Source organism: Esox lucius, chromosome 7, assembly GCF_011004845.1.
Source record: "Esox lucius isolate fEsoLuc1 chromosome 7, fEsoLuc1.pri, whole genome shotgun sequence".
NCBI classification, from domain to species: domain Eukaryota; kingdom Metazoa; phylum Chordata; class Actinopteri; order Esociformes; family Esocidae; genus Esox; species Esox lucius.
In genome coordinates this window covers 31,716,475-31,741,936 of record NC_047575.1, presented here as the reverse complement: position 1 = coordinate 31,741,936, position 25,462 = coordinate 31,716,475, and the positions used below count along the sequence as shown (strand labels likewise).

At 37.9% G+C, this 25,462-nt stretch overlaps 1 protein-coding gene across 3 annotated transcripts in view; it reads left to right on the top strand.

The window, feature by feature from the left end:
- Positions 1 to 25,462, top strand: part of opcml (opioid binding protein/cell adhesion molecule-like) — a 344,606-nt gene that overhangs the window by 245,444 nt on the left and 73,700 nt on the right. For all 3 annotated transcript variants that reach the window (XM_034293037.1, XM_034293038.1, XM_010899073.4), the window contains one exon: positions 17,251 to 17,376. In XM_034293037.1, coding sequence (XP_034148928.1) covers positions 17,251 to 17,376 — 126 coding nt within the window. The remainder of the gene's footprint in view (positions 1 to 17,250; positions 17,377 to 25,462) is intronic.

Below are 25,462 nucleotides of genomic sequence, written 5' to 3'. Positions count from 1 at the left end.
AAGGATATGCCTCCCCAGACCATCACTGACCGACTGCCAAAACCGGTCATGCTGGTTGATGTTGCAGGCAGCATGATGTTCACCACGGCGTCTCTAGACTCTTTCACGTCTGTCACATGTGCTCAGTGTGAACTTGCTCTTATCTGTGAAGAGAATGGAGCGCCAATGGAGGACCTGCCAATTCTGTTGTTCTCTGGCAAATGCATAATGCTGGGCTGTGAGAACAGGTCTCACTAGAGACAGCGGGTCCTCATGCCACCCTCATGTGGCCACCTTAACAGAGCTTCATGGTTTCTCTGCAGTGACGAGGGAACCTCGTCAATTCTGCAGCACTCCATCAATCAGCCCTTCACGAGAGATGGGATAGAAAGAAACCTCCTAAGAAACGACATATGACATTTCACCAAAAGGGCTCTGAGAGTGAAAAAATAGGTAACATTGATTCACAATTGCTTATGCTTCCTACCTGGACATATTGATATCCCATGAAGTTTAATGTACTTGGTGTTATACAGTGATGATTGTGTTCCCTTCAATTGTTTTTGAGCAGTAAACTGTGTTAGGCAATCAGTCATGCAATGGTATGCAAAATCATGATCCTACTAAACAGCTACTTGAATTTGGGTACAATTATTTAGCAATCAGAACTTGTCAAGGAGTATTAACCCAACTCCAACCCCTGAATCTATTGAGAGAATATAGAAATAGAGGACAAATACACATTAGTAGTGTAGTAAGAACATTTATTTTAACTACAATAGAGCATACTACAGAACAGAGGCCTATACTATGAAGCAATTTCAACATGCCCAGGATTTATTTTTGTTAGCTGGCTTCACTAAACCTAACAACCGCAGTCCCATATAAGCGGTGTCACGACAGTGGTTATCAATTTGTTAAATCAACCCAGGTTTTCCCAATCTAGTGATCTAGTTCACGTAAAAGGGGCGGTGTTTGCAATATATGTCCAGTTGCAAACATAGACCAGTCTACCAGGAGCCACACATTTCATTCATGAGTAGCAAACAATAATTTTAGAGAAATATGAAGAATATGTAAATATATACACTCACCTAAAGGATTATTAGGAACACCATACTAATACTGTGTTTGACCCCCTTTCGCCATTCAGAACTGCCTTAATACTACGTGGCATTGATTCAACAAGGTGCTGAAAGCATTCTTTAGAAATGTTGGCCCATATTGATAGGATAGCATCTTGCAGTTGATGGAGATTTGTGGGATGCACATCCAGGGCACGAAGCTCCCGTTCCACCACATTTCAAAGATGCTCTAGTGGGTTGAGATCTGGTGACTGTGGGGGCCATTTCAGTACAGTGAACTCATTTTCATGTTCAAGAAACCAATTTGAAATTATTCGAGCTTTGTGATGGTGCATTATGGTGCATTATCCTGCTGGAAGTAGCCATCAGAGGATGGGTACATGTTGGTCATAAAGGAATGGACATGGTCAGAAACAATGCTCAGGTAGGCCGTGGCATTTAAACGATGCCCAATTGGCACTAAGGGGCCTAAAGTGTGCCAAGAAAACATCCCCCACACCATTACACCACCAGCAGCAGCCTGCACAGTGGTAACAAGGCATGATGGATCCATGTTCTCATTCTGTTTACGCCAAATTCTGACTCTACCATCTGAATGCCTCAACAGACATCAGACCAGGCAACATTCTTCCAGTCTTCAACTGTCCAATTTTGGTGAGCTCGTGCAAATTGTAGCCTCTATTTCCTTTTTGTAGTGGAGATGAGTGGTACCCGGTGGGATCTTCTGCTGTTGTAGCCCATCCGCCTCAAGGTCGTGCGTGTTGTGGCTTCACAAATGCTTTGCTGCATACCTCGGTTGTAACGAGTGGTTATTTCAGTCAAAGTTGCTCTTCAATCAGCTTGAATCAGTCGGCCCATTCTCCTCTGACCTCTAGCATTGATATTTATCTTTTCATGTGACAACACTAAAGAAATGACACTTTTCTACAATGTAAAGTATTGAGTGTACAGCTTGTATAACAGTGTAAATTTGCTGTCCCCTCAAAATAACACAACACGCAGCCATTAATGTCTAAAACGCTGGCAACAAAAGTGAGTACACCCCTAAGTGAAAATGTCCAAATTGGGCCCAAAGTGTCAATAATTTCTGTAAATGCGTGGGAAGTTACAAGGCTTATCAATATCCCTGCCCCATCATTCAGGCACAACTAGATCTGACTATAATAATAATTGTGCTCTCCATCTTTCATTTGCAACCCTGGCAGTGTTAAGCATCTTGGGAGCAAATAAAACATTTATATAATAAGTAAATAAGTGAAATATCAATGTGCATTTGAAAGGACTCCATGGTGGGGAGAAAGACAGTCCAACTGTGACACCTGTGCTGTGTGAATATTTCTGTGTGCGCTAAAAAGGAATTACCTTTAATTGTCCAGCCTAATGCTCTTTATGAAATCCATTGGTGTCCATTAAACGTTGATTCTGTGGAATGACTTGTGATTAACAAAATCGCCTTCACTCCAGATTCAGAGATTTGTACAATACAATACAATACAATACAGTTTGATAAAATTATAGGAAAGATATGCTGCTTAAAAGTTGATAATCTGCTCTACTTAGTTCTGAGAAAAGAGGCTTGAAAGATTCACACTTGCCAGACAGCTGGTCTTTGTTTATGCCCATTCAGCATAGTTCATACCCTCTTAAGCCTTAACCCCACCCAGCTATGTAAGTATTCAAATGGAGACACTCTAGCCTTGTGCTAAACTGGTCTGGTTGGTCTCTAATAAACACATACTATATTGAACCAAATGATAATCACACACACCTGGATGAATGACCGGTCAATCAGGTAGCTTGTTATCAAAATAAGTGACTTGCTCACTTTTGTGAAGAAAAGCCAGCTACCCAACGAACAAGCAAGAAACCAGGAAATACTAGCCAGTTGGTAAGTTAATATTGTCACCTAGCTAGCTAACAGTAACATCAGTTGCTATAGCTAGATAACTAGCAATACAAATAACTTTGACAACTTTTTGAAAAGGAATTATCTGTTGCTAGTGAGCTAACATTCGACTTAAGGCTAATTTATACTTCAATGTCAAACTCGTCTGCGTAGGGTCTGCGTACACCGCGGCGAGCAGCCCAGGCCCACACAGGCCGCATAGGCTACGCGCACCAGCTCAAAAATCTAAAAGGGCATAGCTACGCGTATGTCAGCCACATACATTGGTTGGATTGCGGGGGGAGGGGTTTACACAGAGTAGGGATCCCTGCGAAATTCCTGTATTATGACTATCAACGATGACAACAAAGATGAGCCAACAACAATGGACTCTGTAGGCATGGTTCAATTCAAGGAACTTTTGTCCAAACAAGTTTGCTGTTACCAGCATTGGTACTACCCTTCGTCGAAGTTGTATAAGAATACAGAGGGCACTCACAATTCCTGGAAAGAGATAGTGGCTCTTTGCCTACATTTTCTCCTAACTTGCTAGAAGAGGTGGAAGCTGATTAGGGACAGATATGTGAGAATAAAGAAGAAATTGAAAAGTAGAAGTAGTGATGCCGCAGGTAAAAATGTACCTGCGTATTATATAATGCTTTCTTGGCTGTCCGGGCACATAAAGCACTGTGAAACCAACTCCAATTTGATGAGGACACAAACGACGTATGTGTTGTTTACCTCTACTACAATGTCGGATAACTGACCAGTAAAGATTAAAAGATTCGTTTTAGTAACACAGATTTAAAAAACAAACTAAACGTATTTTGCGTTTTCCTCAATACAGAGTTACAACTTACGGACTGTGAGTAAATGAAAATGTAAGTCACGTTGCCGGATAAACTATACTGCATCGAAGAACTAAAAGTGTAAACTGAATAGTAAAATAAAAAGGCAACTTTAATACACCGATATTGAGACATACGTTTTAAGGTTACTGTACATAGAGGAGGCTTATTACTCTTTATTTTCAGTAGTCATGTAACCGCAAGCCTAAGCACCCCCACCCCCCTTCAGGTTGAGTAGCCCTGTTGAATAGTAAAATAGTAAATATGTGACATAATAATATAGTAACATAGTATAATATGTTGGCATTGCAGATGGAATATAGCAGCACGTCTTCAGTCCTAGAGCCACCTGAAACTGACCTGATACAGCTGTAGCTTTGCCAGCTGTATCAACTGACCCAAAGGCTGAGGACAGACCATCACTAGAACGTGCCATGTCTGAATATCCAAATTACCGAAAACCTGTCCATCTAAAACAACCTAGGAGTGTCTCTCCAGGTAAATCCTCCCTTGAGTCCTTTTCATCCTATTCGAGAGCAACAAAGAAAGAGAGGAAGGACAATGACCTAACAGCTTGACTTCACCTCCTGGATCAGCAACAAAAACAGAGGCAAGAGAGACAAGCCAAGTTCACTGCAAAACTTGATGATATATAATGGGGAGAACTAGTATTAGATGCATTGCCAATTCTGCACGTTTTCCCACTTACAAAGCATGTAGAAGTCTAGAATCTTTATCATAGGTACTCTTCAACTGTGAGTGATGGAATCAAAAATAAAATCCAGAAAATCACATTGTGTGATTTTTAGGTAATTTGCATTTTATGGCATGACATAAGTATTTGATACATCACAAAAGCAGAACTTAATATTTGGTACAGTTTGGTGCAATTACAGAGATCATATGTTTCCTGTAGTTCTTGAACAGGTTTGCACATACTGCAGCAGGGATTTTGGCCCACTCCTCCATACAGACCTTCTCCAGATCCTTCAGGTTTTGGGGCTGTCGCTGGGCAATACAGACTTTCAGCTTGCTCCAAAGATTTTCTTTTGGGTTCAGGTCTGGAGACTGACTAGGCCACTCCAGGACCTTGAGATGCTTCTTACGGAGTCACTCCTTATTTGACCGGCAGAAGCATAAATCAGCCATTACCCCTTACTCTTATACATGTAGGAATGTTTCACAGCAGACTGAATATCCTCTGATTACATACAAAGGCCTTTGTTGTTTGTGTTTGGTCTGTTGACCTTATTTACAACGTGTCTTTTCGCTACCGTTCACACTCAAGGCGTTCAATACTCCAAGAATCTATGCATCTTTCATTGTCGCGATCATAACTGCCATGGTTGTCCTTTTCTTGCAAATGTAATCTGCGGACAGTTATTTTATACGAGACTAGTCAGCGTTTTCTTTTCACAATTGGCACTGCAATGAAATGCCTGAACGTTTTGAACAGTATCCAAGTCTGGGATTTCCTCATCGTCGTTCAAGTAATTGCATCATTGTACTCCAGAAAGTATCTCACAACTTGAGATTTGTTGATAATATCAGTTAAATTCAGGGCAGCGATGTGGTTTTTGACAAACCCGGGGTTGCAATTCTAGTTTTTTATTAAGTCACAGGAAAGTTCACATCTTCACAAATGCATTTCTGCAAAAAATAACTAATTTCCCAGAACATTTCTTTCTTCTTAAAAATGTCTCTCCTGAAAAGTAGTAACATACACCCTTGTTCTGGAATACTGTGACGGATCTACATTATTTATAGATGATTTAGTCAATATACGTTATTGTCTACCTGCTATCTCATAAAAGCCCTCTTTAATAGAGTGCGTGGGCAAGTGGCCTGCAAACACAACATATTTTTCAAATAGATCTGTTGGAGCAAGAACCACATTGAGAATTGCTCGGCAGACCGTGTTTTCGCTTATGTTCTCAGCATCACCCACAGCACACAAAACTATATGTGACAACAAAAAAAACGTAACGCTATGCATAGTCTGTGGAACAGTAAGTGCATTACTTCAATGTGTCACACTGGCAACATACGGCTCAAGAAGCTGTGAAAGATAATTTCCTTCTGCTGAGAATCGATATCTTTCATAAAGATACTCATCAGGGAACGCCAACAATTTTTGTCGGTTTCTGAATATTCGTGCTTTTCTAAGAGACCCTCTCACTATCCGCGCACTGAGCTCCACAGTATCTTCGAAGAATGGTGACGCAAATTTCTATTGAGAATTGATTGGTCAGTAGGCGCTGCTTTTATATGTGTTAATCTGTTCTCAAATAGAACCTGCTGGGCAGGTTAGGTGTGCAGCATTAGATACCATGTGCGATGTAACCCGGTAACAAGTGAACCACCCTTATGACACAGACAACCCAGGGTTCAACTTGAAGTTAGCTCTATAAACCCAAGTCCTGTTGTGTAGTATGCCTCAGGTATTCCAAATCATTTCAACATTTCTACCAAAAACAGTCAAACTTATGTGTGAGTGAGAGAGTAAGCGTGTGATTGAGTGTTAATGACAACAAGGCACGTGTGTGCATTTAACAAGTTACACCATACCATGACATTATAATGTAATGTTGTATCACACTGAAATGCTTTATATATTTATTTCATGCACAACCAATGAATACATAGGCTGAAGGTAGCAAGCTTACGTTAAGTGATGGGTACTACTAATAGTAACTTGAATGTTATGTAAATTGGTAAACAATTTAGCCTAGGCTATTAAAATGAACACCAAAACGTAATATGAACTGTAAACAACTGCAGCAATTAATGCACAAAACTATGGAAAGCTGGCAACCTACAGTACACGTTTCTCACCTTGACCTTCTTCTGATATGGATCAATTTTATGTTCTGAACAAAGCAAATTACTTAGTATAGGCACCAATCAGAGGCAGCATTTTTATGATATCATCATGCAGACCTCAATGTATTTTACAGTATTTTTAAACTACAAAATACAACACACTAAAGTATTTTGATAAAAAAAATATGAATACAATTTGTATTTTAAATATGTATTTTAAATAAACAATAAATACTGCCCATCCCTGGCCGTGATAATAGCTGAGCTGAATTCCCGCAGAAGGTAGTAGGGCTGTATCTTTACAGACAGTAGCTCTAGGTCTGGGGAACAGTGTGTTGATAGCACTGCAATATCCATTCCATAGCGAGAGTTAACCATAATGTAGACCCTTCTGCCCTAACATTTACCTGACTCCAACGTTCTGTCTTGCCAGTAGATAGAAAAGCCAGCAGGGGTGAGGCCCGAACACCATGGAACCAGCCATGTTTGCACAAACGCCAAAAACAGTTTGCAATGTCCCGTTGGAAGTTAATCCATGCATGTAGTTCTATTTTATTGTCCAGGGATTTAACATTTGCGAGTAGAATGCTCAATAATGGCAGATTGCAGTATATCTTGTCTGAGATCTGCATTGGACACCGGCACGTTTGCCCCTCTTCTTTCTTCCGTCGGAGTCTTAGTGAACAGATCGGCGGCAGAGCAAAAGACCTGCAGTAGTCGCTCCGGTGAGCAATGTAAAAGTCTGTGTTCAAAGATGAACGAATGTCCAAAAGTGTTCGTCGATCATACTGTATGAACTATTTGTATGTTAATGACGAGAAACAGCATTCGGTTCTGGCTGATACTGTTGGTCTGAAAGGCCTGGCGGTTCTAGTGTTAACACCTTTGCTGTGAAAGCTCCCAGTCTACCTTCGTCCTCCATCCGTGAACAGTTTAAGTTTTTGTAAAAATAATAGACAATCCATGTATTAGGGAAAAGGTACAAAATAAAATCGAAGTGTTTCTACATCCCAGTGAGCGCAGTTGGATCAATAATCAGGAAGTGGAAGCTGCATCATACGACTCAGTTATGGCCAACCACAGGCTGTCCCCCAAAGTGCTCAGTCAAGATGGAGACAAATGAGAGAAGTCACAGAGAGGACAACAATCACTTTAACCCTCATCCTATCAACATGTTTAACATACTTAGACTACCAACTGGGGTCAACCTGCGGACCCCAAGAATAAACTACTTTAATAAACAACCATCATAGCAAAATGTTAACTTATTTTTTCTTAAAACATTATTAGTTATGTAATCAAATAATTGATTATTATTTTAGGAAAGTTACAGTTAATTTGCATATAGTGTTAAACGAAAATATAGACTTTTCTTTTGTACCAAGTACAATCCACATTAGTATTTAAAAGCTTATTTACCATCCTTTGATTCTGGTATCATTTAGTTTTCAGTAATTTCAAGTAAACATTATTTGTATTATATTTTTATGGTGAAACCAACCAGGGTCATTTTTACCTCAATATAAAATAATTGACATTAGGGTAAGATTATTTTCAACTTTACTCTCTATGAACATGTATAAGTACAATACAAGAAAATGCAGTTAGCATCTAACCAGAAGTGCAAATAGAAGAGTGCAATAAATGTACAAGTCAAGCAATTCAGACCAATATATGTTGTAAGTGGGAAGTATAAATGTGCAATGAAGGCAAATGCAAGTGCATTGGCAATTCTAAATGTTTCAATGAATGCAAACTGAGGGTGCAAGGTAGCATGCGCAACTGAAATACAGGTATAGCAGCAATGAGGTTCCCAAGGTAGACATGTACATGTCCAAACTGAAAACGTCCTTATTAGACATTGCAATGTAATGTCAGAGTCCAGACGTACAAGGAGAGTAGCGCAACAAGGTCCCTGAGATGCAGTACTAAGCGGTGGGTGGATATGGTTAGTGCTGGGTCACAGAGTTCTACAGGGTTACAGTAGCTGGAAAGAAACTGTTCCTGAACCTGCTGTTGCCTGAACATAGAGACCTGTACCGCCTGCCTGATGGTAGGAAATCTGTGTCTGCTGCATCTGTGTCTGTCTCCTTCAAAATGACTGACAGTGCCCCTACCCAACCCCCGATAGTTTATGATACTTTAAATTATGACCTATGGGAACCATGAACTCAATAAATAGTTCCATTTATTAAAACTGCATAGGCGAAATTGGGTGCTTTTGACTGGGGTCCCCAAGGACCCCAATAGATTGGTATTTTTAAAAAGAACTGGAAACAGAAACTGAAAACAATGATATGAAGTAATTGGGAAAATTGATTGACAAGTCATGAAAAATTTGAATTATTAGAATAAAGCAACTGTGCGATATGACAAAAAGTATAAATCTGGGGTCTTCGGGTACCCTATTCGGTAGGATGAGGGTTAAACTCTGCAAAACATTGGCCTTTATTGGAGGGTGGTAAGCGAGTAACAAAAAATATCTGATAGTATAAGAATGACCCAGCTGTGATATGGGGAAATGTTTTGGGGTCATTGCTATTTCTGGGCAAAACTCGATACGCTATGTGTTGCCATGCCTCAGCATTGCTCATGCCTCAACACACACCATCTCTACAATGAAGTGTGATGGTGACAGTATCATATTGTGAGGGTGCTTCTCATCAGCAGGGACTGAGCATCTTGTTAAAATTGAAGAAATATTGGATGGAGCAAACAACAAGTGAATACTGCTTGGGAGGAAATTCTCATTTCTGCACGGCAATGATCCCAAGTACAAGGCCAAACTGGCAAAGAAGAATGGGCCAAAATCACTCTGACACTATTTTCAACACTGTTTCTTATGTAATTACCAAAAGACTTAATGTCACAGGGCAGGGCATGAGGCACAGAGCAAGCATAAGAAACATAATTTTATAGGCTCTGTGCACAAGCGTATGGATGAAGTTCCGCTTTAGCCAGATGTCAGCATATCAGTTTCCGGTTTAATTAAGGCGATCACCCGCGTCGCCCAAAATTTCAGTTTTTAGTAGATGTCTCCATGACCTGCCTAAAATAAGCATTAGTGATGTCCATCGAATTGTTGATGCCTGGTCCCCTGCTCCAACAAGCAAGCGGAACAAGGGATTCAAACTCAACGTATCTAGTTATCTGCACAACTACGAGGGTAAGTAGTTTACTGTGGTGTAAGCTAGTTAGTATTGTGTTCCTTTTTAGAGTAGTATTAGGCCGGACAATAGAACGCATTAAAAAGTCACCCTAGCCTCAAAAACGGCAAAAGAACGCTGGCTGAGCTGGAATGCTAGTGCGTCCCCATAGCAAGTGAATTGAAACGAACCTTCGTTCAGCCTCTTCTAACCTGAATTAAGCTTAAAATTCCATAGCCTCAAAAAGAATATATATAATTTATTATTATTATTATAATTATTATTATTATCTTTGTATTTTCGTAAGTTATCTCTTTGATCTTACTTATTATTATCAAAGAGGAACCTTTCATTTTGCTGTGTAGATTGTGTTGCCTTATTGCATTTATGTTCTTTTTTGAAGAAAGTGGTGAAAGATAGTTTTTTGCAAAATGATCCGTAGGTCAGATTCAAAATTTGCACTGGAGGCATCAGCATAAACAAATTGACCACTGTAGGGAACCTAAACATGAACATTTCTGGTCCTTTGGACACATGTGGAAACACTACAGTGATCCATTTATTATTTTTTCCAACACTTTCACTTGTTATGAAAGAAGTGAGAGCATCAATAATAGATTTGGAGAACATAGCTGGAAGAATGCCTTTGATGTGTGGGCGGATGTCAATGGATCAAAATGGCCAAAATACATGGTCATGATTTTGAAGGGAAAAGATTCCATTCATGTCGGATACAAATCAAATATTAATTGGATCGAAATACATGGATTTCAACTCTTCTATTATGGTTTGTGATTGTCCACTGCAAAAAGTAGTTAAGGTTGCACAGACATTGCAACTGTGGAATCAACACACTGAAACACACCCAACCGCATGTTGCCATGTATACAAACATTTTGCTCTGCAGAACTTTCTGTGGAAATTATTTTACTGTGTATTTCATACTTGGTGTAAAGACGTAGTTACACTATACCTGCATTTACATCAACATGGATAGTGAAAAATATTATCAATAATTTCCTAAAAATTATGTTTCATAATGATGATACTGTATCTTGACAGATAAGATCCTCTGAGACCTCATCAGAATTTCTTGGGGATTCTGTTATTTCATAGAGCACCCTGCTGTAAAACCTGGAATATCTCAATAATCTCTGTCTATCTTTAGAATCCTGTAATGTATTACTTCCGCAATTGCTTACACTACAGTTTCTATCTACATTGGTAAGTTCCCTTCATTTTAGGTTGGCTAATGAGTAAATTGTTTAAAAGTTTCCATTTGGTGTCATCCATTTTATACAAAATACTGGAAAACCTTCATATGTGGAAAATTGTGAAGTAAAACCCCTAAAGAAATCCCTTTTTAACATGTATTCCCGCTTTAATAGACTTGAGATTTCAATTAATTACCACTTGAGGAACTGAATTACCAACTGAGGAAAGTGTATCCTGGACTGACTACCATAATGGCCATGCGATTAAGCATTTTTTTCATTGCTTAGCAACCACCATTATCAAGCTCGAGGACTTAAGTCACCTGTCCTATGATTTGGAGACAAACAGAGAATAAACTAAAGACAAATATGTTCCTTGTTTTACATTATAATTTACTAAATATTTCAGTGTAACAGTAGGGTACACGTTATTTTCTTTTAAAAAAATTTACTAGGCACATTAGTAAAATACAACGCAGGAGATTCCATAGAAAGTACATTAATGTGGTTTTATGTTTAGAAAAATGTTTTACTCGAAATGGAATTGGACCCCTCCACTTTCTCCGCATTCTGTGTTTCATAGACTGAATTTGTAATTGATAAAATATAGACACCTAGTGCCTCGTAATGAAATTGAAGGGATCTGAATCGTTTCCAAAGGTACTGTACCTCTACATACATTTTGATTCCTTGTTCACTTTTTGAGCAGTTTTACTGACTGAGAGTCATAAAGATTACCTGTGGATAACCTGGCTCCAAGCATCAGTAGCTGCATACAATACACCAAGCAAACAAGCCAAAAGGAAAATACAGCTGTATCAGCTGAACTGTCTATGGAGGAAGGAAATTCACCCCAAATGCGGTCTTGTTTACATGCCTTTGAAATGCAAATCCACTAGTATGGAACACCATTTGGGTATTGGCATCTCCAAATGAATGTCTTAAATAACACTGTGTAACATGTTTATAAGCCTATTGACCAATGAGCATTTGAATATGAACTATCTTCATGGCAAATGTCACAGTGATTAATCCATACGTATGTAATGAGGCCAGGACTCATTTGTGTTGCATACATGTAATTGCAGAAAAGGCAGGCTACAGTACTTCGGTCGTGGTTAGAAGGAAGGAATAAAACTCCCTTTCCCTTCCTCAAGATAGCTAGGAATGTTTGCCATACGAGATCATGTTTTAACTGGGAAAGCTGGCCAGAAAAAATCTAGCTGATGATGGACAGAATACGATGTTGTCCCAAACAACAACAAAAAAACATATCAACTGTAACGGTCCAAGCCTGAGAGGACTGTTCCACTTCGTGTTTTCTGTTTATCCTTGACTTGTCTTGTCCTTGTATGGTCTTTCCTGTTCTTGTTTCAGTTAATCTGTATATTCCTTTCACCTGTGTTTAGCCCCCACCTGTTTTTGTTCTCCTCGTTAGTCTGTGTATTTAGTTCAGCCATTTTCTCCCTGTCCCTGTTCGGTCATTGTGCTTGTCATGTTTTACACACCCCTGACACCCCTGACACCCCTGAGTATTTTGTAGTGCCCGGCACTCTGTTTTGCTTTCTTTGCCTTGTGTTCATTAAAAGAGGAACGCCTCCATTCTGTGCCTGCCTCCGTCTCCCTCTATGAAACGTGACATCAACGACATCATCTGTTTCATTTACATAGCAATGTAGCAAGGTGTCATCATTTCAATACTCACAATTTGTAATGAGTCAAGTTGTTGTAATGGCAAAGCGTACCAGATGATCGCCAACACAGGATTTGGCCAATGCAGCAGTGTGCACAAAGTGCGAGGAAGTTTGTGGACACAAGCTAAGACAAAAGCAGAGAAGAAATCAATAGAGACTGAAACTGGGGCCAGATTCTCAGAGCTATTTAAGAGTGAGAATAACCAACTGACCAGTGTTTCATTTGCAATTAATGATATTATTTTCCTTCCCCCTAAAAAGCTTTTTGTCATCAAAATGAAGATAGAGAGGATCTGTATAGGGTTTTCACATTATTATATCCAATAAACGATCTTGCCATTGTTCAGCTGACATTGTTTCTTGAACTTTATAATATAACTTCTTGTGAATCTGAATACTCAATCAACCTTTTTATGAAGGCCTTTATTCAATAACTCCTTTGTTATTTTATTTTTCCTTTGTTGTCATTGTACTGACTAATTTTTATTGTTTACAAGTGTGTGGTTGTTCACCATTCAATTTAAATAAAAGTTGAATTACATTTTGTTTTGATATTGGATCATCTTTTAATGTGGGGATACACAGCTCTGGAAAAAATTAAGAGACCACTCCTAATTTTTCTTAAATCAGCATCTCTACATGTATGGCAGCCATTCCATTCCAGTGTCTGTTAAATTCCAAAACAGGTACACCTCATTTTACTTAACAAGGTACTGATTAGGTAATTACTTGAACGATCTAATTTAACAAGGAAAAGTATAAAAAACACTGCTGTGATCACTATCCTCTTACAATAGGACCAGCTGGATGGCAAAAACAGTGCCTCAAAGTAAATCTGAATAAAAAAAATATTCTGCATGACAAAAGAGTTGAAAAGAAATGCTTTGAGTGAGGAAAAGAAGGGTTAAATTCTGGCTTTACTGGATACAGTGAGCGTCAGGAAGACCGCGGTTCATAAGAACATGGTCAAGCAATAGACATTGGGGACAACAAAGCTAGGGTGAAAACGACCAAGATGACTGTCAACACCAATGTCACTCAACAACCGTAGGATGACATCAAGTGAACTACAAAAAGAATGGCAAACAGCAGCTGGGGTGAAGTGCACGGCAAGGACGGTTCAAAACAGGCTCCTAGGGGCAGTGCTGAAGTCATGCAAAGCTAGAAAAAAGCCCTTCATCAATGAGAAGCAAAGAAGAGCCAGGCTGAAGTTGGCAAAAGACCATAAGGATTGGACCGTAAAGGAATGGAGTAAGGTCATCTTCTCTGACGAGAGAAGCTTTGCCCAACACCTGGTCACCTAATGGTTAGACAGAGACCTGGAGAGGTCTACAAGCTACAGTGTCTTGCAACCACTGTGAAATTTGGTGGAGGATCGGTGATGATCTGGGAATGCTGCAGCAAGGCTGAAATCTGTCTTTGTCTTTGTGAAGGACGCATGAATCAAGCCAAGTACAAGGTTATCCTGGAAGAACATCTGCTTCCTTCTGCTCTGACAATGTTCCCCAACTCTGAGAATTGGTTTTTCCAGCAGGACAATGCTCCATGCCACACAGCTGGTCAATCAAGATGGAGGACCACCAGATGAAGACCCTGTCATGGCCAGCCCAATCTCCAGACCTGAACCCTATTGAAAACCTCTGGAATTTGATCAAGAGGAAGATCGATGGTCACAAGCCATCAAACAAAGCCAAGCTACTTGAATTTTTGTGCCAGGAGTGGCATAAAGTCACCCAACAGCAATGTGACAGATTGGTGGAGAGCATGCCAAAACGCATGAAAGCTGTGATAAAAAATCAGGGTTATTCCACCAAATATTGATTTCTGAACTCTTCTTTTGTTATTGAAAAATGAACATAAATTTGTTTTCATAAATTTTGTTTTCATAAAATGAGGTCCCAAATGGCATATAGTTGGTTAAAGGTGGTTATTACAATTCTTGATTTCTATTTCATGTCCTAATCAATCAACTTATTCTTAAGTGGGTCAAATAATCACCCTATACATGGTCTTTCAAAAACAAAAAATTATAATAATCTATAATTCGTGTTTAAACTTTTCTCTTTGAAAGGGACTCAAATCACTGTAAAATGATTATATTATTATTTTGGAACAACTATTGTTATACTTTAAAAACTATTTTAGAACGATGTAATGTACTAAATACACTCACCTAAAGGATTATTAGTAACACCATACTAATACTGTGTTTGACCCCCTTTCGCCATTCAGAACTGCCTTAATACTACGTGGCATTGATTCAACAAGGTGCTGAAAGCATTCTTTAGAAATGTTGGCCCATATTGATAGGATAGCATCTTGCAGTTGATGGAGATTTGTGGGATGCACATCCAGGGCACGAAGCTCCCGTTCCACCACATCCCAAAGATGCTCTATTGGGTTGAGATCTGGTGACTGTGGGGGCCATTTCAATACAGTGAACTAATTTTCATGTTCAAGAAACCAATTTGAAATTATTCGAGCTTTGTGATGGTGTATTATGGTGCATTATCCTGCTGGAAGTAGCCATCAGAGGATGGGTACATGTTGGTAATAAAGGGATGGACATGGTCAGAAAAAATGCTCAGGTAGGCCGTGGCATTTAAACAATGCCCAATTGGCACTAAGGGGCCTAAAGTGTGCCAAGAAAACATCCCCCACACCATTACACCACCAGCCTGCACAGTGGTAACAAGGCATGATGGATCCATGTTCTTATTCTGTTTACGCCAAATTCTGACTCTACCATCTGAATGTCTCAACAGAAATCGAGACTCATCAGACCAGGCAAAATTCTTCCAGTCTTCAATTGTCCCATATTGGTGAGCTCGTGCAAATTGTAGCCTCTTTTTCCTATTTGTAGTTGAGACGGTGGGGTCTTCTGCTGTTGTAGCCCATCCGCCTCAAGGTTATGCGTGTTGTGGCTTCACAAATGCTTTGCTGCATACCTCGGTTGTAACGAGTGGTTATTTCAGTCAAAGTTGCTCTTCTATCAGCTTGAATCAGTCTGCCCATTCTCCTCTGACCTCTAGCATCAACAAGGCATTTTCGCCCACAGGACTGCCGCATACTGGATGTTTTTCCCTTTTCACACCATTCTTTGTAAACCCTAGAAATGGTTGTGCGTGAAAATCCCAGTAACTGAGCAGATTGTGAAATACTCAGACCGGCCCGTCTGGCACCAACAACCATGCCATGCTCAAAATTGCTTAAATCACCTTTCTTTCCCATTCTGACATTCAGTTTGGAGTTCAGGAGATTGACCAGGACCACACCCCTAAATTCATTGAAGCAACTGCCATGTGATTGGTTGATTAGATAATTGCATTAATGAGAAATTGAACAGGTGTTCCTAATAATTCTTTAGGTCAGTGTATATTTCAGTGTGTTAAATTGGATGCAATTATTAGATTTAAATGACATTACATACAAGTATACAACATTTTAAAATTACTGGGTACATTTTCTATACTACTTTGTGTCCAAAATTACAGCAATTTAAGTATACTGGTTTTACAGCTGCTTGGTGTAAACTGTTGAAATTAGAATGAGGACAAATGACAAGTGTTTCGAGCTAATTTGAATGTGCAAAGATTGAGGGGTTTCTAGAAATGTCAAGAGCTGACTCCTTACGACTGGATAAAATCACAACTTCTCTGTACTGTCCTTTTAATTGTCATCATTACATAGATTTTTTCTAGTATTGACACTTTCTGAAACAGGCCTTTTCATGCAGTAGTTTTTGCTGTTGGACGTGTTTGGACCAGGTCCATTCAACTAATGTAAAAGCGACAATATACTGTAGCTGCTATCGACATTATGTAGTTAGCTTCTGGGCAATGGGTTTAGCAAGCTTGTTTGTTTATTATGCTATTGTGGTGATTTTTTTATATAATGTGCTGTTAAGCTATTAAATTGAGTTCTGCATTATCACGGTGTTGTAGGATAAAGTGCATGCCCATTTTGACTGCATCATCCATGTTGTCACACACAGACAAAAGCTAGCTAGCATTTTCAACAGAAATTAGCTTCTCCACCATTTTTCTCCAGAAAATGTTTCTATTTTCCTGATTGACGAGAGGGGTTCACAAGTGCTGTTGAAAATGAATGAGCCACCCAGTTTACCGCTTGCTGTCTGAAACCAACTATAGCAGTAAACCAAGCCTGAACTAATACAGCTTACAAATACAATTTAAGTAATTAAATAACTGCTCTTCAAGCCCCCTTCCTGGCTTACCACAGTCACATCTACATGCAGGCCTGCTGAACCAGGCTTGACTTGTTTTTCTTTCTTGTTCAAAGAATTAAAGAAAATATTTAGGGAATGCAATTAGAATGTTCTGTGGTAGGTTGGTTGATATTGCATAATAGGGACAAATTGTATGTTACATATTCATATATTGACTGTAGTATTATTATGTTGTTTATTGACTAACTATGGCTTTCCGGATTGCCCAGCAGAGCTATGTGTAGCATTATTTTGAATGAATGGCACAATTTACCTGCTACCAGAGTAAAAAAAAATCGTAAATTGATTTTGTGTCAACATGTATTATGTATTTTCTTTCTCTTTTAGTACCTGCAAAGATCACAAACATATCGACGGACATCACAGTGAACGAGGGCAGCAATGTTACTCTCATGTGTTTGGCCATTGGACGACCAGAGCCCAGCATCATATGGAAACATCGCTCAGAAAAAGGTAAGATGAACCCTCAAACAATCTCTTTTCCAACCTTTGAGGTCAGAACATAACACGGGATCAATCAATGAGTGGCTTATCTATTCTAGAATTCAATACCCTCTAGGCATAGAGATTCAAATTAGCTGTGCTATGAATGTTTTAAGAGATTTGCAAATGGGTAAAAAGGTAACAGTAGTTTTACATTTGATCATTTAGAATCTGCAGAATATATATTAGTTTAGAATCTGCAGAATATATTCTGCAGAATGTATATATAAATAGGAAATATAATGTCATTTGACAAAATAGTAAGGTCGATATTTGGGGATGCTGGCTGATAATAGGGGCTCATATTCTTTAGCTATGTCGCTAACCAACTAGCTGAAAATATTAATATTTACATTTCAGAAATGCTAATTAATGACATGCTAGCCAACATTTTCATGTCACTAATAATTTCTTAACATTGACAATTTCATCAAATGATTACTCGGTACAAGAAGATATATTTCAAACTGCTGTTGGCTATGCCGGTAATATGCTAGCTATGCTAGCTAAATAGCCTCATGTTATTCCAATGCCACTTTGATAAAGTTGTGATTGGACAACAACAAGCTAAGCATGCCAATTCACGTTGAATTAGATTTGAACCAATTACCGATAAGAAAATGCTTTTATAAACTTTAAGAAAGATTGTCAGTTTGTCACATGCCTAGATTTCAGAGCAGTCACTTATTTGTCCAATACATATCCACTTTTCCATTCTACGTAGCTATAGAATTTCCACCAGTGCCTTGCTCTACCTTGGAGTGTCTTTTAAAATGTTTTAATAAGATTTGATGTTGTTAAAATGTTTTTTATAATCTTAAATATTGAGAAAGTTGTTAATAAAACATAATGACCGGTACTCACTATCGGCAGATACTCAAATGTCAGGAAACAGAAATGCAGAAAAAGTATTATTGTGCATCCCTAGTTTTATGTCTGTATAATCAGGTCAGCCTAAATGTCAATGAACAAATTTTAAATATACAGTAAATTCTTAGTACATGAAAGGCGTGTGTTTGGCATTGCAAAATATTGCTTTCCACATCCAACATCTGTAGCCTACTATTGCTGCCAGTTAGCTGAATGTCAGGACAGCTCTTAATTTAATAAAATGGGTCCTGCTTTAAATTGTATTCTTATTATGAAGTCTCTGTAAAGCATCTACAATATTCTCATGCACCTTACATAAAGATTCTATGAAGTACAGTCATGTGCAAAAGATAGACACCCTCTGACAACTGTTGTCTTTTCCTACATTTTTAAACATACAAACATTTTAACAATTTCATTTTGACAATTTCATTTTAACAATTTTGAGAGATGGAGTTAGAATAACAACAAGAGTACTGAAGTAATGTCTTGTACAAGCAATTTGTATTCTGTACAAATTCCAGTGCACATTTATATGGAGTAGACTCTGGACCTTTTTGGACATTCCATGTGGTTCTGTGGGTTGTCTATTGAATTATTTTGATTACGTTGTTATTAAGAATTCACTTAATATCTTAACTCACTTAACATCTCGTTGCAGAGGCAAGTTTTGCACACAAAATGCTGTTGATTCAATCACATTGACATTTTTTATTTTATGTAGTGTAAACTAATAGAGCAAAATTAGTTGAGTTGAATCTTGTGCGCCATACGGACAGTCTTTATTCCTTCCACGCTACATACTGGGAAGAGTTCTGTGACCATTTGTAGATCCGCCTAATCTGTGGAAGACCAGACGAGTTAAATGGAAATTTGGCTATACATTTATGTCATTCTTTATAAAGGGGTTCATAAATGTGACTTAACTCATGTTAAAACCATGTTAGAACAATGCAAAATAAAACATTCCTTGAAAATGTTCAGTGTCTTTGGGTCCCTGAAAAGAGCTATATAAACATAATGTATTATTAGTATTATTATTATTATTATTATTATTAATTGTCCCAGACATAAGGAAACTGGGTTTCTTCTGGAACAAAGTTATATGTTCCTTTGTAAACATATACTATTATAGTATATTTTATAGTATACTATTATAGTAGTATACTTCTTTGCTCTAACACACATACAGTGAAGGTACGCCGGTCCATCAACATCTATGTTACCATAGAGTAAACTGTGGATCTTGTAATAACTATCCCAACCTATGTATTGGCATGCATTGCCTTTCTTTTCCCCTTACATGTTTACAAAATTTGCATTAATTTGTGTTAAGAATTTCAGGACCTTTGAATAAAAATACATTTTATAAAAAAAACTGGTTTTCTAAACAGCACATGATGTATGTATCTTTATCTATCTTATTTGTCTATCTATCCATATTTGTGCACATTTCGGTTTTATTTTTACATTATGTGCCAGTAAAAGGCATATTGCCTTTCACCCATCTTTACAGCAAATGTACTAAGTTTGACTTTATTTCAATAGATAGGCTTGTGGGCATCACATACTGTAGCAAACCAAAACCATTGTTCTGTTCCAAAGTATTTGGTGAATCTATTTATGAGTTTGAGTGGACATGTCTTTTCTACTATCTTATTGAAGTCCCACCTTTCCTCCGATTTTAGCATTATGAGTAACTAAGTAAAGAGTTATCATGTCAACGAATAACATCTTTTAAATTGAAGGGTGGGATTATTAACATAACAAATAAGAAAACCTGTCAGCTTTTGGCAAATCAACAGCAAAGAACATGAAATTAGCATAGCCAGTTCAGCCAGGAAACCTGAGTACTAATTGGTCAGCAACGCATCATTTTATGCAGTATCGCTCTTATCACATGTCAGATTGTAAAACTATCTATTTAACCATCATGTTACTCACTCAGTCAGATGCTAATGCTTGCACTACAGTAGCATACGAGTGCATGCCCACCCACCACCCCTGCCTCCACCTGTTCTGTTTGGCGTTTCTTATGGGGGGGATCGGTACTGCGTAACTTGCTCATTGTCATGGGAATTGCATTAGTAATATCAAGGTCATGTTTTTGTTGGTACTATCGTATATGTGATCATTTGATGTTAATGAATTACCCTAGAGGAGCAGAACCTAATGCCAAGACTTGCATGTAGAGGGCTGTGCATAAGTTTTCCAATAAATAGTTAAACTAATATGTGGTGTTTTCTGTCTCGATAATAATATTAGTTCGCTTGATTAAATAACATGCGTTACAATTAAAAAGTATTTGTGCTAAGGTGTATTGAAGAAATGAACGTCTTTGTTTAAATATTTTCATATCATAATGCCAATGGCCTATGAAATGTTAGCAGGGTTGCTAACATTTAACTATTTTGCTTTTTTTTTCCATTTTTGAAAATCAACACACTTTATTTTGAGAGGTAGTATCCACAGTAGGGCATAAGAGTGCCAGTGGCAGCATCCTCAATATTAACTATTTATTTAATTGCCATTACAGACACCATAGACAGACAGTGGCAACAAAAGCAGCAAATATTAGGTGATGAAATCAGTATTGTGAAAATAATAAATGTCTTTGGCTGAGAGTGTCGGTTAATGTCAGGGAGATGCAGAGATGGCAGGTTATCTTACTTGGCATTTATGTGCAAGCTCTAATGAAAGAAAGAAAGATGTGAGGGATGTTTGGCCGCCACAGAAAGGCATTCGCATTGGCATGTGTAAGAGCTTAAATATGTTCTGGAGTGACATTTCCACTGTTTTCTCACATTTTGTCTCCATCTCTGTCACTTCTGATTATGGTCCTCTTCCAAAAAGAAAGCATTTGGTTTAAGTATTGCAAGAATTTCTGGATCAGAAAACAGGAGTTTAGCTAAAATAAGCTGAAATGGAATGACAAATGTACTTTCTGTATAGGGAGAACATTGTCCAACAATAGAAAAAAAAATAAATATTATTCAGATTCTCACTGAATTAAACAGCCCACACACAGTTCCAATCAAAAGTTTGGACACACTAATTTTTGTAGTTGTGCTATTTTCCAAATTGTAGAATAATAATAAAAACATCTATGAAAGACATTCTTCCAAGCAGCCACCCTTTGCCTACTTTGCACATTCTTTGCATTCTCTCAGCCAGCTTCATGAGGAAGGCACCTGGAATGCATTTCATATGACAGGTGTGCCCTAACATGTTAATTTGTGGAATTTATTTCTTTAATGCATTTGAGTCAATCCTTTGTGGGTTGGAATACAGACGACCATCATTGTCTATACTGTAGTAGTCGATAATATGGCAAGAACAGTTCAAATAAGTAAAGAGATATGACAGTCCATCATTGCTTCACGACATGAAGGTCAGTCAATCTGGAACATTTTGATTATTGAAGTGCAGTCCCAAAAACCATGAAGCACTGTGGTTTAACTTGCTTTGTGGAACGACACAGGAAAGTAAGACCCAGAGTTATATTAGCTGCAGAGGATAAGTTCATTTGAGTTACCAGCCTCTGAAATCAGCAATTAACTGCACCTCAGATTGCAGCCCAAATAAATGTTTCACAAAGTAACAGTCAGATCTCAACATCAATGGTTCAGAGGAAGCTGCGTGAATCTGACCTTTATGGTTGAATTGTTACAAAGAAACTACTGCTGAAAGACACCAATAAGAAGATGAGACTTTTAGACATGTAGTCTGATGAATCCAAGTGTGAGATTTCTGGTGCAACTGCTGTGCTTTGTGAGATGCAGAGTTGGTGAATGGATGGTCTCTGCATGTGTGGTTCTCATCGTGAAGCATGGTGGAGGAGGGTTGATGGTGTGGGGTTGCTTTGCTGGTGACACTGTCTGTGATTTATTTAGAATTAAAGGCCCAGTCAATGTTGTCATTGGTTTTTAAAAGATAAATCAATCTGGGGGATTAGTGGACTAAGATTTTGAAAGATATTATTACAGTCTACTTTCGAGACCTGAGAAGAATATCATTTAGAATAAAACATGTAGACTTCATTTTCTATGATTTTAGAATCTTTCCTTTCCTCACCATTTACTAAAAGACTAGAGATGCAATTTTTTTGTTGTCGACTTTTTTCTAGATTGAAAAAATATGAGGAGTTCTTTTCACCTGATTCAATCCACCTTGCTCTCGATCTCACAAACGCTCCCTGTGCTTTGTCAAGGTAATGTTGATCTAACTTGTTCTGCAACTCAACTAGTCTGCTCTTTTCTTCAGAGGTTAAATTGGTGTTGCTACAGCATGCATGTATTTATTGTAATAAATTGCTTTCCAACTCTTTATTTTTTTTAACTAGTACTTTACTAAACTGAATACTTACTTCTCTAATTCGGAATTTGATGAATTCCCATTTATTACTATGACCAATAATCGCGTCATCATTTTGAATTTCAGAAATTGTTTCTCGGATTTTACTGCAATATTCTTCATTTTGTCCACTGCACCTTTTACTTTCCTTTCCAAAAAAGTGGAAAAGAAAGATTTTGAGTGAGGAACAGAAGGGTTAAAATTAAGAGACCACTGCAAATTGAACGCTTCTGTTCCTCACTCAAAACTTTCCTTTAAAAATGTTTGGGAAAGGAAAGAAAAATATGCAGTCTCTTAATTTTTTCCAGAGCTGTATGTTTGATAACTGTTAATACTACAATATTTTTTTTTATAAGTAGGGAGTTTCTGCAGGGCACCCTTATGAACAAACAAAATCAGGGAATCTCTGCCCACTGGAATGTATAAAAGACAAGGATGTCAGTGTAAGCTAGCACCAATAATACAACACAATGATGCATGGTACACTGAATACTGAGTTTTCAAAACAGATGCTGAAACACCTGGAACAGCCATGTTCAGTGCTATGTCATCAGAGTAAATGTGAAATCTGCAGTTTTGTACAAAGGTACATATGTGATTTATATACTAATTAAACAGGAAAGGACCCAAAGCTGAACCTGGGGAACTCCTTTTTTAACTGCAATACATTTAGATTCAAAGCCATCCGTTACAACAGCCTGAGTTATATCACTACGGTTGTTTTGACACCATGAGCAGTTATCCACTGAAATACAGAACAAAGAAAGTTTCTTCAACAAAATGGAATGATCACCTCTATTGAATGCCTTTGACAGGTCAAGAAAGCAACACAATTTGTTATCCAAAGCTTTGACAATATCATTTACAACCAATGCAGCCACTGTAGTAGTACTATGTCCAGGTCTGAAACAAGACTTTTTTCATTCAGAATGCAATTTTCAGATAAAAAGAAGCACAGCTTTATATTTAACAATGACTCCAGAATTTATCAAGGCAATACAATTTTGAAATTGGGAGAAGAATGTCAATGTCATTTGTTTATCCACTTTTATGAAGTGGCAGCACATGGGTGGCTTTCCCAGAGAATAACCCCAGAGATTAGTTAAAATTATAGATATGGAGATATATAGATTAGCGGTGCAGTAATAACCAGCCATCCTTAATGAATTTTGTCAGCCCCAGTGCTTTTCTTAGTGTTGATAGCCAATAAAGCATCGTGGACCTGTTTCTATGAACTGATGTAGCGAAAAACCTTAGCTATTTACATTAGTGTCTCTGCATCAACTATACAATGTGCTCTATAATTTATTCCTGTTTAAATATATTATCTTTCAGTTGGAGTAGGCATCTGAAAACTCTGAAAACCTGCAGCATTAACATGGTGATTAAAGGCATCAACAATGCCACTTTTATAAGTGATAGCTCCAGATTACAACATTATCTGTTGTGGTGATGGAGTGGAGGTGGTGTTCTTCAGAGTTTTTGCAGCTTTCCAGAATTTAATCAGATTCATATAACAATCTAACTGTGTCTTCACAAATTAGTCAGGTTTACCCCTTAAAAACTAGTTGGTTTTTTTACATACATTTCTTAATTGATATAAGATCTACCAGTCAGAACTTCTGTTTTTCTACCTTTAGCCCATTTATTTCATAAATAGCATCTACCAAAAGATAGTCATCATCATTAGCAAAAGCAGTAATGGCGACACGAAGATGTGTGGTAGACAAATCCGCACACATAGATCCGCACCTATACATTTCCATTCCAGAAGGTTTTTGGAAATATTGTTTACCTCTCATGATAGTTTTCAGAAAATTTGACTTTATGTTCTAGAAATGCTATACATGTAGTTGCTTTACATGTTTCTATCAGTTTTCTATAAGGCGGCTTAGATTTTCAAGTGCAAAATTAATACCTGCCACGGGACTGGAGTATTTTTTAGATAACACATTTGAAAATATATACAAGAAATGGAATGAAATGTGATGTACTAGGCTAAACAAACAAGAGTTGTAGAGTTTACATTGGTGTCAGGAACTGTTACTGAAGCAGCTACTGAAGCAGAAAAATACATCACATGTGAAGGAAGGCAAGTGACAGTACAGGAGAGCAGCACTCATTGGGAACAATATGAACAAAATGATATTTTTGGTTACTGCAGGTGTTATTTTACATTCCAAATCCAAGGTGTCTGGAATAGCCATCAGTTGGTCCATTAAATTGGTATATGATTGCACTCAATTCATGTTTTATCTTAATTTTGTGCTCTACAAGCATGTAGTCTCACTGCAAGCACTTCAATTCATCAGGGAAACCCGTGAATTATTTAGTGCCATTCAATTCATCCTTGGCTGGCAGCCTCTCTAAAAAGATTTTAAGATGAATGAGGAAAACAGTGCATAAAAGACAATGGAATTCCAGGCCAAATGGGTCATTGTGGGTCACAAATTGACTTGCTATTTAGGAGGTTACATGTGTCAATTTGTCTAAAACATCATACTGGGTATTCCACATTTAAACCAATGGTAAACTCAAACCTAATGCTGATTTGTGCTGTAGTGTGTGGCATGCAGTCTATATAATTGTTGCAGCACTGTCACAAATCAACAGCTTGGTATTGTTTAGTTTTTTTAATGCTCTCTTTTGTCTTGAAAAGTATTTGGGCCACTTGTCCACTCTCCTATCCAATGTTTTAACATATTTTTTCATGACACATCATCACTGAGACAGAAATGATAGCAGCTGTCAAACAAGCAGTCTCCCTGAGACATATACATAATTTTTCTGGCAACTCAATCAACTTTTTTTGTGTTTTAATTTGTGTATGGGG